The sequence below is a fragment of the Nanorana parkeri genome, unplaced genomic scaffold (assembly GCF_000935625.1).
Source record: "Nanorana parkeri isolate BGI_ZX_2015 unplaced genomic scaffold, ASM93562v1 scaffold24, whole genome shotgun sequence".
NCBI lineage: Eukaryota > Metazoa > Chordata > Amphibia > Anura > Dicroglossidae > Nanorana > Nanorana parkeri.
Genome location: NW_017306292.1, coordinates 918,204 through 932,064, shown reverse-complemented (window position 1 = coordinate 932,064; position 13,861 = coordinate 918,204). Strand labels below are relative to the sequence as shown.

The 13,861-nt window shown below is 41.9% G+C and overlaps 1 protein-coding gene across 2 annotated transcripts in view; it reads left to right on the top strand.

Annotated features, from left to right (window-relative positions):
* Positions 1-13,861, top strand: part of APBB2 (amyloid beta precursor protein binding family B member 2) — a 274,931-nt gene that overhangs the window by 127,800 nt on the left and 133,270 nt on the right. Inside the window, exon 1 of one of the 2 annotated variants that reach the window (XM_018564827.1) lies at positions 339-433. The exons of the other annotated variant lie outside the window; for it this stretch is intronic. Within the exon in view, the coding sequence (XP_018420329.1) occupies positions 385-433 (49 nt within the window). The 5' untranslated portion in view covers positions 339-384. Of the gene's footprint in view, positions 1-338; positions 434-13,861 lie in introns of those variants that run through there. 2 annotated transcript variants of the gene reach the window in all.

Genomic DNA, 13,861 nt, shown 5'->3' with positions numbered 1-13,861 from the left:
TAAAAATTCCATTCCTAATACATTTATATTGATATACATTGATTGTATCTCTAAATGATCTTTTCGTTAATGTTTCCCAATTCCATGTTTTTAAAAAGTGGGCAGATTTGTAAATGGACAGCAATGTATGAAGAACTGCCATAGTGCAGGCCATGTCACTGTATTTCCTATTTCACCACGTGACTGATGCTCGGTTACTGCAGAAGAGATGCTCTTTTTGTTACCATGACAACTGCTCATGCTGCGAAGATGGAGCATTCCAAATTTCCAGCTCTCCTGCTGTTTATTTCTCTCTCTGTGATGAGCAGTGTTACCAAAAATAGATGTTAGTGTATTGTTTTCTCTGTGTTAGGGAGGTGGTTTCTATGCCTCCACTGTGCCAGGATGCTGGGGAGAGAATGTATGCTGGCCATCGTGATTGTTAATTATGAGGGTAGGTGATGCTCTTTTCCTTCTCTTTACCTTTGTGATATCCAGTAGTTGTTATTATACAGCTCTGCTTTATGTCTTTCATACAAAGAATGCAAAACAAGTTTAGCCCTAAAAAATAGAAAACCCGTACAACATATCAGTTTATCTGCATTAAATGTAGTAAATATACTGTATAATTTGCAGTGATAGTGTTTTTACTTTTGCAGTGCATGCACCCTTTTTCTTTTTACACATGGATGCAGCACGCACACTGACTGTGTTTGTCATTCACAGGAATAGGAAATCATTACTATTAAATCACAAGCAGATTAGAATTCACATTGTTTCTTTTTAGTTAATAATATTTATAAATGAACTTGCTTATCTGTGCTAAAGAGGCAGACATTTTGTGGGCTGAACCAACGTTCAGTCATAGAGATGTCATTTGTTTGTGATGAATGGAGAGTCTTTATTATGAAATTTAGCTCAATCTGTAACTTTACTGGTTCCACAGGGAGCAGGTGATGGAACCTTTCAGTGCATTATAGGGGAACTTTACCCATATCTTTAAAATGATAACAAATGCCCCTTTAGAAATGTTTAATAATGACATTGTACAAACAGATACTTCTAGATAATTGCCGGCTTTTATTCTTTGCATACCTCATTTTTCTTGTCCTCTACATTCTTCTCACAGTCACCATTTTTACTACAGATTAAAGTAGTATTAAAGGTTGGGTGCTTTTTGCCTTAATGCTTTCTCTACATCAATGCAAAAAACACCGAGCACTTTTCTAATAGCCCTGTCCCCCCCACACGCGACCGGAAAGATACATGGGTCTCCTCCACCGCGACCGGAAAGATACATGGGTCTCCCCGAACGTCCTGGTTGCGTAGGAGGGTACTGAGGGCATAGGCTGCTTCCACTTTCAGTCAAGTTATGCAAGGGTGGGGGCTTGGCCGGCTGCACGCTGTGTGTGTCTATGGACACACACAGCTAGGTGCGGGCACGGCCGTGACTGTGCACATACGGCTGGCTCCACAGCAGTCGGCTAGCTGATCAAGGCACCCATACAGGGGGTGGGGGCGGGCTTGCAGCCTGGATACCCCTTGAGAACGGGAAAATAAAACAAGATAAAATCATTTTTTTTTTAGCAAGCCTGGCCACCATAAAAAAGAACCCCCCCCCCAAGGTTTAATGTTGCTTAAATATATTTCTCCTTACGTCCTGAAACTCTGGCACATGTGACTAGTACATGTGACCATGCACACTATCTTTTGTAGTTTACAGATAAGATTTCTCAGTAAATCACTGCCCAGCAGATCACTTCCCAGTATGCATCTCCTAGACATAGGCTTCATCACTAATGCCTAAGAGGACCAGGAGGTGGAAAAATAGTTATTGTAAGTAGAAGAATATGTTTGTTTAACTATTGAACGTAACATGATTTCCTATCAGCATGCAGAGCTGAATGCTCATGTGTTTTTCAGTGAAAGGAGGTAAAGGTCCACTTTGAGAAGAAGTGCATGGGCTGGGGACATCCTTGGAGTCAGTAGCCAATCCAACTAATACCTTACTGCACTTTTTAGGAGCTTTTTATTTTGTGTTAAATAGATTTTTCCCTCTTTGGTTCTCAAAATCATCTCTCTGGCTCATTCATTTTGCTTACTGACCTCTGCTACTTTTGTCTACGACTGCCTCTGTGGGTGGCCATGGATTGATCGATGTCACTTTGAGAATCACAGGTGGCCAGGTATATGCTGTCCTTGAATATGCAGGCTACTGCGATGCAGGATTTTGCAACTTAGTTGATGGTGTTAGTGTGGTGTAATCATTTGCCATGCATTTGAGAACAGAGCAGGATTAGCCCAATTACATAAAGATTTTCCAGCAAATTTGAAAATATATCTCTAAATGGCCTGATATTTGCCCAAGTGAGGGATTAGGTGCCTGAATCAGAGACAGGATCAGACTGTTTATATTTATGGTCATCATTACTTGGGTTAATATGCAATCATATACTGGTATTTTCGGCCGGGGCCCCCCCTTCACTTTTCGCCCGGGGCCTGCGCCCCTGCTGCCCCCCCGGTTGTTACGCCACTGTATACTGGAGCTGAACTCTGGAAGCGTGCCTATAAAAGACAGGCAGTCTTTGGTCTCTCTGCAGCTAATCTCTCCCCACATCACTAATTTACCATGCCTTGCTCTGAACTCTGTGTGGAGGCATCCATCTTGGTAGAGGCAGGACTGTGCTTCCTCATGTCAGTGCCTCCAGCAAGGTGAAGATGGAGCAGTATAGAAGTGACATCACCAAACCTCACTCCAAATGTCCTGAGATTAACAGTTAGCGGTAGCTGTTAGATCTCACTCTGCAGCTATAAGGCCTCATTCACACTGCCGCGTATATATGCGCATATACGCGCGTACGTGCGCATTGTACCATATGCAACACATGCAAATAAATAGCTCCATACACATAGCCGCGTATGGAGCTGTATATATGCGCAAAAACAGAATGGAACAGAGATGCGTCCGGGCAGCGTATTTACGCGCACATACGAGTGTTTACGCCCATATACACGTATATAAACGCGTACATGCGTACATCACATTAAAAATTCCATTACGAGTGATTGCATATAGTGCACGCATATACGCTCGTATATAGGCGCATAGACGTTCATATATACGCGCATAGACGCGTATATACGCAATATACAATTTTGCTTGCATTGCGTGTGAATGAGGCCTACAGCTACGAAGCTGTAGGCACCGGAGTGCCTGAGTACCCTCATTTATAAAAAAGTGCATTGCTATTTTTTATGAGGAATTCCAAACACAATTTAAATATTTCACTCTGTGGTCTACCTAGCATATCTGACCTAGAACAATGATGGCAGAAGAAGACCAAGTGGTTCATAGAGTCCGTGCCTTTTTATTTATTTTTTTAACCTTTGAATATAGATCTATGTTTGTCCCAAGCTTGCTTAAATTCGCTTACTGTTGACTGACCCACTACCTCTGCTGGAAGTCTCTTTAAAGCATCAACTACTCTTTCAGTAAAATAATGCTTTTTTGATTAGAAGATTATGTGGGACTATATCAAATGCTTTACTGAAATCAAGACAGGCTTTGCACCACCCTGATCCAAAACAATTGTAGCATAGTCAAAAAAATCAGTTTAGTTTAACATGATCTGCCGTTAGTAAAGCTGTGCTGTTCCGGATCCAGCAGCTGCATTACATATGCTAGTTGGAACACATCTGGTACTCCCAACACTCAGCGCCCATTCACACCAAATCCGGATTACATGCAGACCAAACCAGACTGTTTCCGGACCCAAAATGCATCCCAATGTATCCCAATGCTATTTCTGGCCTCTGTTCCCACCAGCGCAGTCCGTTCCAGACCAGATCAGACCAAAAAAAATACTGCATGTCTCATTTTGTCTGGGCTGGAATGCACTGGAGCGCATGGAAATGCATCACAAACGCATGGAACGCACTGCAACACAGCTGTAAAACAATTTTAAGCTAAAAAAAAAACAACAGTTAAAACATTTTCAAACATGGCAAAAACGCAATGCACTGTTCCAGATCTGGTCCGGAAAATGGTGTGAACCCAGCCTCAATCAGCAATAAATAATTACTTCAGTACTAACAAACGCTAGTAAGCGTTCACCAATAGCAAGAGCAGCAACAACCGCAATGCCAAGGTTAAATAATGTAAGATTTGAGAAAAACAATCCAACATACATCATAATTACTGTATCCAACCACTGATGTTCAAACTATCAACATTTGTTCCAGGCAGTTCTATCATGACACATTCACATTGAGCAAAGTCCACAGAGACCTGAGGTGGACCATTTTTTTTTAATACCCCTTACCCCCATACATCAAATATTTTCATTAATAATTATGAATGTAAACCTCATGCTTACTGGGGGTGAGAGTTTAATTGGCTGGTGGAGCGAAGACAGCAACAGCTTAGCAGCAATAATTATGTGTGCAATTTTATACAGAGAGAGTGAACTTAACATAACCATCCACTTTACATGCCAGAGCTCGAAATGCTGTCTTCCCCATAGTTGTCAACATTTGAAAATAGGAGGGTTGCCTTGAAGGTATCAAGAAGAAAAATGCAGTATGTGTAGCATGCTGCCCGCTGAACACTAGGGGCATGGCTTCACACCTCTAGCGTCACATCTTTCCGCCTTTGCTATGTTTTAGACAAAATAAGGCCTGGGGGTACACTGAAAAGACAGTGGGGGTACAATAACCCCCAGCATTGGTGACAGTGGAAGTGAAAAAATACCCTTTATTGATGTTCAGTAGCAGTAATAGTAAATCCCGCCAAAACTGAGTACCGGTACTTCCGGTAGCATGGAGCCGGCTTTCTGGGCAACCAGGAAGCCGGGCAGCGTGTCATTACCCGACGCCCGGCTTCTTGATTGCCCAGAAAGCCGGCTCCCTGCTGATTGGCCGGGAAACTTGAAGCCAGCTTTCCAGCCAATCAGGAAGCCGGGAGGTGGTATTACCTTCTGCCCGGCTTCCCGTTTGGCCAGCTCGACGTTGATTGGCCGGGAAGCTTGGAGCCAGCAGGGGTGTGGAATTCCTATCGCCCGGGACAGGCAGTTTCCGGCACCGTGGCAGTAGTTTTTTTATACATTTAGCCCTGCTCCGGACAAGCAGAGCTAAATGTATATTGTGGAGCCGCCGCTCGTTTTCATATAAGTGATCTGATTTCCGGGCAAGTCGTTTTTTAATACATTCAGCCCTGCTCCGGACAAGCAGAGCTAAATGTATATTGTGGAGTTGCCACTCGTTTTCATACAAGTGATTTAATCAGATCACTTGTATGAAGCAAGAATCGGCGACCCTGTCCGCCCCCCCACGGAGCAGTTCTGTGTTGGAGGGCAGGTTCCATAAAGAGAACCTGTCACCTCCAAACTATCACATAGAGGATTTTAACATATGTGATAGGAATAAAATGAAAAAATGAAAAAACATTTTTTTAAAAGTTATAAAAAAATCTCTATCAAATCTGGCCCGGTCTCTCCCACCCGCCAGCTATACTTAACTTTCTGCGAACAGTCCTTACCCTCCGCCAGTACAGGTGTCCTTACCCCGTACTGTCCAGCGCAGTCCTGCCCTATACATTTTGAAATTTGCTCGCAAATTGCAAGCACTCATTGGTCAGCGTGGTCAGGTGACCACGCTGACCAATGAGAAGTGCTATTTAGCACAGACCAATACAGTTCTGATTAGGGATGCACAGATACGGAGTATTTGGGCTAGTACCTGTACTCGCCCAAATGCTCAGATACCTTCCCCAATACTGGAACTTCCAGTCAGGGGAAGTTTTCCTCCGACCGGCATTGCCGTAGAGAAAATGGAGCCAGCTTCCCGTGCAATCAGGAAGCGGGCCAGTGACTAATGACCCGCCTCCCAGTTTCCTGATTGGCCGGGAAGCCAGCTCCTTACTGATTGGCTGCCAATCAGCATCAAGCTGTCTTCCCGGCCAATCAGGTCATTACTCTCTGCCCAGTTTCCTGATTGGCTAGCAAGCTGGCTCAAAGCTGATTGGCCAGGAAACTGGCTTCCCAGCCATTCACAATCAAGCCGGCCAAACAACATGGAGTCAGGAAGCCGAGTAGCATCTCATTACCCGCTGCCCGGCTTCCTGATTGCCCGGGAAGCCTGCTCCATGCCAACGGAAGCACCAATACTCAGTGAGTACTGAAAGCAAAATATTGGTACTCGTACTCGACACCCAAAAACTGGTATTGATGCATCCCTAGTTTTAAACTTTTAAAACTATTTATTTTTGTATTGGGACAAGTAGATTGTCATGAAGGACAAGTAGATTTGACCCCCACTGTAGTTTTTTCAAAAATTTCCACACCCCTGAATCAGGAAGCCGGGAGGCTGTTTATTACCCATTGGCCGGGAAGTTTACTCCATGCTGTTTTGCCGGCTCCATGCTAATTGGCCAGGAAGCCAGCTTCACAGCCAATCAGCATGTAACCGGCTTCCTGGCCAATCAGGAAGCCGAGAGGCGGGTCATTACCTGCAGCCCAGCCTCCTGATTGACCGGGAAGCCAGCTTCATACCGTTTGGCTGGCTTGATGCTGATTGGCTGTTCCCTCCCGGCACTGCTGGACCGGGGAAATCTCCCTCTAACCGGAAGTTACGGTATCGGGATAAGTATGGGATCATTTGGGTGAGTACTCGCCCAAATACTCTGTATCAGCACAGATACCGATACTAGTATTGTATCGGTGCATCCCTCATTGAAACGGGTCATGTAGTCACATATATGGGCTGTCGTTAGTGATAAGTCATCTGATATTTTATGAGCTGCCAAAAATCTAAATAGCTTTCAACGTTAACAGGAGCTCATCAATTTAATATTCTACATTTCCAAAAATAAAAAAGCAAAAGGAAGTGTAACAGAGCTAAAGTGTTGATGTGTAACAGAGCTAAATAGAGAGGCTCCATACTTGATGCTTGTAAGAACACAGTACGATGAGTATTATAACAGCCAGCACCCATCAACACGGATAAATATGTATTTCTTTGTACATTTGCTGCTGTTGGGCCTGCCGCATAATAGAAACTATTTCCCATTATAGCTATCCCTGTATGAGTAAAAGGCTCAAAATGCAAATGTGCCATTACCAGTAACACCTTTCAGTAAAATGCTGTACACGCTCTGTTTGAAGTGAAACTTTTAAGTGGGGTTTTTTTTTCAAAGTCATTTTCTGAAATTGTTAATATACAATCGTCCCTGCTGCACTCAATACAGACAATCCAATAAGTGCAAAGAGGAATTATTCCTCCAGGGAGTGTTCACACTGGGCTAGCAAAACATTAAATATATTAAAAAAAACACACTATTACTCACTGTCTACTAGACGGATTTATCGCTAATCGAAATTTGGGACATTTTTCATTTTCCTCTTTGCTTCTACTTATTTCTATTAGATTATTCTCAGCTCAATACCTGTACTAATATATTTTACCATAACACCTCCAGCACAGCTAGATTGATTCGGAAGGAATTGGATGTTTCATTTGAAAGCATCAGCAGATGCCCCCCTGCCTGAGAACCCTGGAGCGATGCTGTATCAGCTGTGAATAGGCTCCTTGCAAATAGTGTCACCATTTCTAGAGGTCATAGCTAAAGCCTTTGTGCTCAGGTCAATTGCCCGGCATGCCTGGAATGCCTTTTGTGTCTCCCCGTATCCCCACAGTCTTTTTGTACTATATGTATAGTAGTGTTTGCAGTTAGTGCTGATGGCATACATGGCTTTATGTAGCTTAGTAATAATAATTGTGGGGCTCATTTATCAAAATGTCTGAAATAAGCATTGGTGTCAGTGGCCCATGGCAACCCATTTTAGGAGTCATTTTTGGACTCCTATAGTCATTTTCCACACCAGGTTTGTATCTGATTGGGTGACATACACAATCCTTACTCTGACACTGAGAAACTGTCTACCCTGGCTAAATTCTTGGACAGTTTATACAGAGCAAAAGAAGTACAATCACCTTCTTTGTGATGTAAGTTTTTCCCAGGTTCAGACCTGTTTAAGTTTGATATGCTGAGGATGTGGAGTGATCTCACCCAAGTTGGATACTTATCAAAGAACAGGTTGTTGTTTTTCCAACATTGCATTGGGCCTATGTAGCCAGTTTTGATGCAAATGGTGCTTTGCAGAGTTGTTTTTACAACTCATTTGTCTTCCAAACTACTGTAAAGATAGACTGGGGTCATGCCAGAAAAAAAAACTTGAAAAAGAAAATGCAAGTCTCCCATGTCCTTGCTCTGCAGAACAGTAAATCCTGCAACCTCTGCAGACACACCATATTAGCATTTTTTCTATAGAAAGTAATGTCTGCCTCTCCTCCTGTCCCCTCGGCTCTTAGCACCACCACATCAGTGGTAAGGCTGTCAAGGACACACCTTGCAGCTCTCTGGGTTTATGGCATGTTGTTGTCATGTCATACATTGTCAGTGGGAGTTGCTGGAGACAGTCCAGTATACTAAATTAATAGTACCATACAAATAACACAGAGCTAGATACCAATTCTGATACTACCCTAATAAATACCTAAAAGACACCAGCAACATGGACTCAATTGAATGACAGGAGTTGTCGCAGTCTATTTATAAACAATTTGCAGGGTAATTCGCCATGGGAATCTCTGAACATTCGTTCAGTGCAAATAGAGCCAAAAAGAATGTTCTTAGTATATTTTCTTTTCGGGTCATATGTAATGAAATACCACATTATGGCCACTAGATGGAGCTGAGGAATTTCTTTCCTATGCTCCTCAGCTCCATCTAGTGCCTATAATGCAGTGTTACATTACATTTGACCTAAAAAGAAAATACACTAAGAACTTTAGTTTTTGCCTCTATTTGCACTGAATGAAAATTCACAGAGATTAGCAGGATGAATGGCTCTGCAAATTGTTAATAAATAGACCCGATAGTCTCAGAGCGGCACCTGTCATCACTGAAATTTGAAGATTCTACATCACCCTCTCATCACCCTAGAAAACACTGTTTTAGCTAGTCATATACAGATCATGTGGCAAAAATGAAAACCCAAGTCCAGACAAAACTTTTTTTCAGTATTGGTGCTTGTGACTTTGGGGCAGAACAAGGGTCACTGGGACAGGAAGGCAAAGACAACAAATATTCTTCACAGAGGTTCTCAAAGCCAATTCACAATGATCTGGTCCACACACATGTTTATGTGCATTGCATTTAGGCTGCCCATTCATTTGAACGGGCTGCCAATGCACCAGAATTGACCCAAAACCAGACTTTCAATGCTGCGCACTACAAAGCACAGTAGTGTGTTCCCATCCCATGTGGTGTGTGGCAATGAAGGTGCGTTGCTTTAGTGTGTTGGCGTGTCATTGATAAGGAATGGTACTGTAACGCACCAATGTCTGTAATGTGCATTGTGGTAATGCACGTGCATTACTGAAATGCATAGTTGTGAATGGGTCTTATGCTTTTCCCACTCTACTAAACAAAAAAAGCTTTTGTTGCTGTCTCTGTCATCATTGCAGGGGAAGTGAGTGTAAAAAACCCTGAATACAGTTCTAACCTATCCATAGATGCTATTGCTAAGAGGAAAGTGAATCCTCCTAATTCCTGGAAAACTATATTAAAGAGAACCTGTGATTTGTTTATGTGGGGCAATACAAGAGGAGCATTTATTCATCTGCAGCGGAGTCAAGTAAAGTACCATGTACTGAGAAGTATGTGACTCTGTTGTCTTCCTCTCATGTGACCGAGTGGCCATAGATAATTTCCCAGTGCTATCAGATGGGGCAGAGGAAGAGGTCGTAGAGATGAGACCAGACCAACATTGAGTTTGCACAGGTTTTTTTCTGGTTGGTGAATGGCAGAAGAGCCAGTGTAGGGTGAGTACATGAGGCCGGGGGGGTGTTGAGATGGACCCCCCCCCCTAAAAAAAAGAAAAACCCCAAAAACGTATGGGTTTTAACCTTTCCCTATCCAAAAGGAAAAAGGTTTTGGCTTTATATATAATTTAAGCTGTTTTTTATGTATATAATTACGTATTAGTGACACAACAACATGAAAATAATGTATCAAAGTTCATACAAGGAAAAAACTGTGTAGCCAACATCAAACAGATTATTTGTGCCATTTTCTAACTTGCGATAAAAAAATACCTGTGTGGAAATCAAAATGTATTTTTGACACCAAAGCATATAAATCTTTGTCTTCATTCTCATAAAAGACAGTCTAGTTGCTGTTCTGTTGTTAACAGCATAATATTGTAGGAGTTCCCTCCTATATGCAGCATTCTTCAATTCGACAATGCATTGCAAATAATGCATACCTTCAATACAAAAGATTGTTTATATCAAGCTGGACTCTGGAGTCCTCATATAAAGTTAGGGTATTCTGTGAAATGTAGATTTCCTCTTTTTTTATAGCATGACACAAGTAGTTTTTTTTATAGCATGAGAAAAATAGTTTATGGTGCTTTCCCCAGTCCAGTGTTGTTAGTTTATGTGCCCATTACAATAGTGGGGCCAATCATGATTATGAACAGCATGTGTTTTCAAGTTGTCATCAGTTGCCTAGCAAGTATATTGATATCAGTGGTAATAGTTGTACTGTATTAGAGCTTTATTGGACCCAAAAAAGGTAAAGGTCAGCGGAATAAGAATCCTTGAATTAGGGGGGGGTCTTGGCTGATTGCTGCACTACAACTGCCGTGCAATGAACTTGCATGCAGAATGCACTGAATGTAGATACTTCTGAATCCTCCATTGCAAAACTTTAATGGCAATCTATAGGGAGGGTAAAGCAATATTTAACTTTGTGTCTCCTCGGTTTGGTCATGTGATAGTCATGCGATCAGGCGTCACATGACCAAGCACAGGAAATTTGTGAAGAGGCTCCACTGTGTCCTGCACTGGATTGATAAATTCCCTTTGAAAGGCTGTATAAATGTTCCAATTTACATGTGAACACATTTGCAAAAATGGACTGATTGCAGCTTTTACCTGTGTGCAGAAGACTATAGAGGTGTTGTATTTTGATAGATTCTCTTCACTCCTAGCCTTTCAATTTAGGAAAGCTGGGCATATTAAACCCTATGTCCTATAGGCCCAAAACTCGACCACACTATTAGCAAATTGGCATTCACAACTCTTGCACCAACACAGCCAAATCCTTGCCAAATCCTGACTCAGCCTTGCCAAAATGTGGACTGACTGGATGTATAACTTAATTGCTCCTCAAAGGGACCCATGCAATTATTTTAGATAGCTCTAACACTATGCTTGTTCTGTTGTAGATCTTTAGTCTTCATTAAAGCTGAACTCTGGGCACATAAACGTTTATTTAAATATGTTCCTCAATACCCACAAAAGATATATCTCCACTTTGTGTGCACTAAATGCTTTTACAAACTCATTTTATCTTGTAAAAGTGGTGGTGACATCATCACTGTGCTGCACAGAGCCTGTGCAGAGAGTAGAGCCCAGTAGGCCCTACCCCATACAGACAGAATGCAGAAAACTACGGGGGGACAGATACAAGACCAGTCACCCAGCATTGACCAGTCTTTATCACTGGAAGCTCCTTTACACAGTCACAGTTTCACACAGGATTACTGCACAGATCTGGAAGAAATTTACAAAGCACACCAAGATTCAAGCAAGAATACACATAGTTCTTGTATTTAGACAATATATTATTGCCTTGGAGTTCAGCTTAAAGTGTTGCGTGGGGAGCCTATGTTGGTAGGGCTGGAATACTCTTAGCAGACCTCTCTGACAGAGGATGTTTGGGCTCACAATCTGTGCCTTGTACCAGGGATCTCAAGTCTCCCTGATGTTCAGGGAGTCTCCCGCTATTAGATAGCTGCTTCCTGACGTCCGCAAGAGAGGCATTTTCTCCCTGAAAGGTTTACTCTGAGTAAACCTTTCCGGTAAGATATCAGTGGGTAAAGTTTCAGAGTGAGGCTTGCCTCCTGGAGGAAGGTCATGTGATCTCTAGAGTAGCCTCAGAACGAGGCTTGGCTCTCAGAAGGAAGAAGCTACTTGCTGCACAGAGAGGGCGGACATAGACTACTATTGAGAGCAGGTACAGGCACTGCTGCAGGGTTGAGAATGTGCTGTTAACCCTTTGTGGATAATCTAGAATCTATGATATGTCCTGGTTGTCTAGTTATAGAGAACATTTATTTCATTTGCTGCCCATAGCAACTAGTCAACTGTGTATCAGGGACTTTACTCCTCAGCATTTAAAAAAAAAAGGTCTTGGGCTGTCTAATAAATTGTGACCTTTACACTGACAGATACTTGAACATCAATTCACAAATCTGATGTATTTATATAAATAAATATATAATAATATTGTATTATTGGTATATGGATTTTATTTTACTGTGTGTGTGTGTGTGTATGTATGTATTTATATATTATTATTATTATTATTATTTATTTTATATTATGATGACGGCCGCTGTAAAAAAGACAAAAAAAGCCCAGAAGGGCACCTCCCTGAAATGAGACGGGCACCTCCCTGAAATAAAGTTTTGCAGGTTGGGATATCTGTTGTACTCTTGATCTTTTTCTCAGCATGCAGCACAAGACTTCAAAGTGTATACAGAAATGTCCCTTGGATGTTGAAAAGACATTGATTAGAAGATGTGCTGATTTGGAATTTAATAGGTAGACCCTGCACTAACTGTGAATGTTAGGGCTCACACAGGGCTTGGCGAACAAATTGCCTGGCAGCTAAGTGGCGTAAAAAATTGGGATTTGAACTGTTTGGGATATATTGAGTGCTTGATTTTTTGAATACTTGTTGTCTCCCTTCCTTTTTAGACCCTTTTTAAAAAGGAATTTCCTAATGAATCATTCATCAGTCCTGAAAGAGAAGGTTGTTCAACCTTCTTATTGCTGGTGTTCATCAGGCTTGAATTGAACATGTCTGGATGGCTCATTCTGCAGCCTAGATTGGAAGATAATTTATATTGCAATAGCTGTGTTTTAGCGGTTAATCCTGCTTCATTTTCTATAGTGAAAAGGGATGAATTGCATCCCAAGAACAAAATGGTGATTCATTCTTCCGACCTTATTGTGGCATCTAAAATCTATTTTAATTGCAGCACGTGCTTATTACACTGTCAGGTTGTGAGTATGATCCACGCTGTGCGCAGGGCTGAATGCTGTACACCACTGACATACATCATATCCCAGTCCGCAGGATGACAGCTCAAGGGGAAATTTTTGATACTGCAATGGACATCTTTATGGAGTTCCACTTCAAACATCTTCCTTCTCGCATCCTAAACAGAACCACCAATTAGAGCCAAAGATATATAATAGACAGAATCGTCCTCAAAATGAACCCATTTTATTTGCATTTACATGAAAGGATAAAAAGTTATTTTTGGTGTCTGTGTTTCCCGCTGCTAAGAATAAAGAGTTCCTGTCATTTAGTCTGACAACAAAAAATAAGGCGTGTTTGTATTTACAGTACTTGTATATGAAAGTTTTCTCTGCACCTAAATGGGTGGCTACTGGAGTCATATTCGATCTGAAATAGTTTGTTTACAAGATTAATGGGCACTTCATTATAAGTTGTGAAACACTTAGCAGGTTTTAGTAATGGGGACACATTTTGTGTGATAGCCTCTTTATGGTAGCTGTGGGTGTGAGGAAGAGAATAGGATTTTTCCCTATCCTCTAAGCATTGTACTTTTTCTATTACTAGGGTCATTGACAGGGGCGTAACTAGAAATCACAGGGCCCCTTAGCAAAATTTTGTATGGGGCCCTGTGATTTCTAGTTATACCCTTTGCAGAGCCCACTTGAGATCCTACACAGCCCACCTGAGGGTGACCCTGCAGAGCCCACCATAGAGTCTCTATGGTGG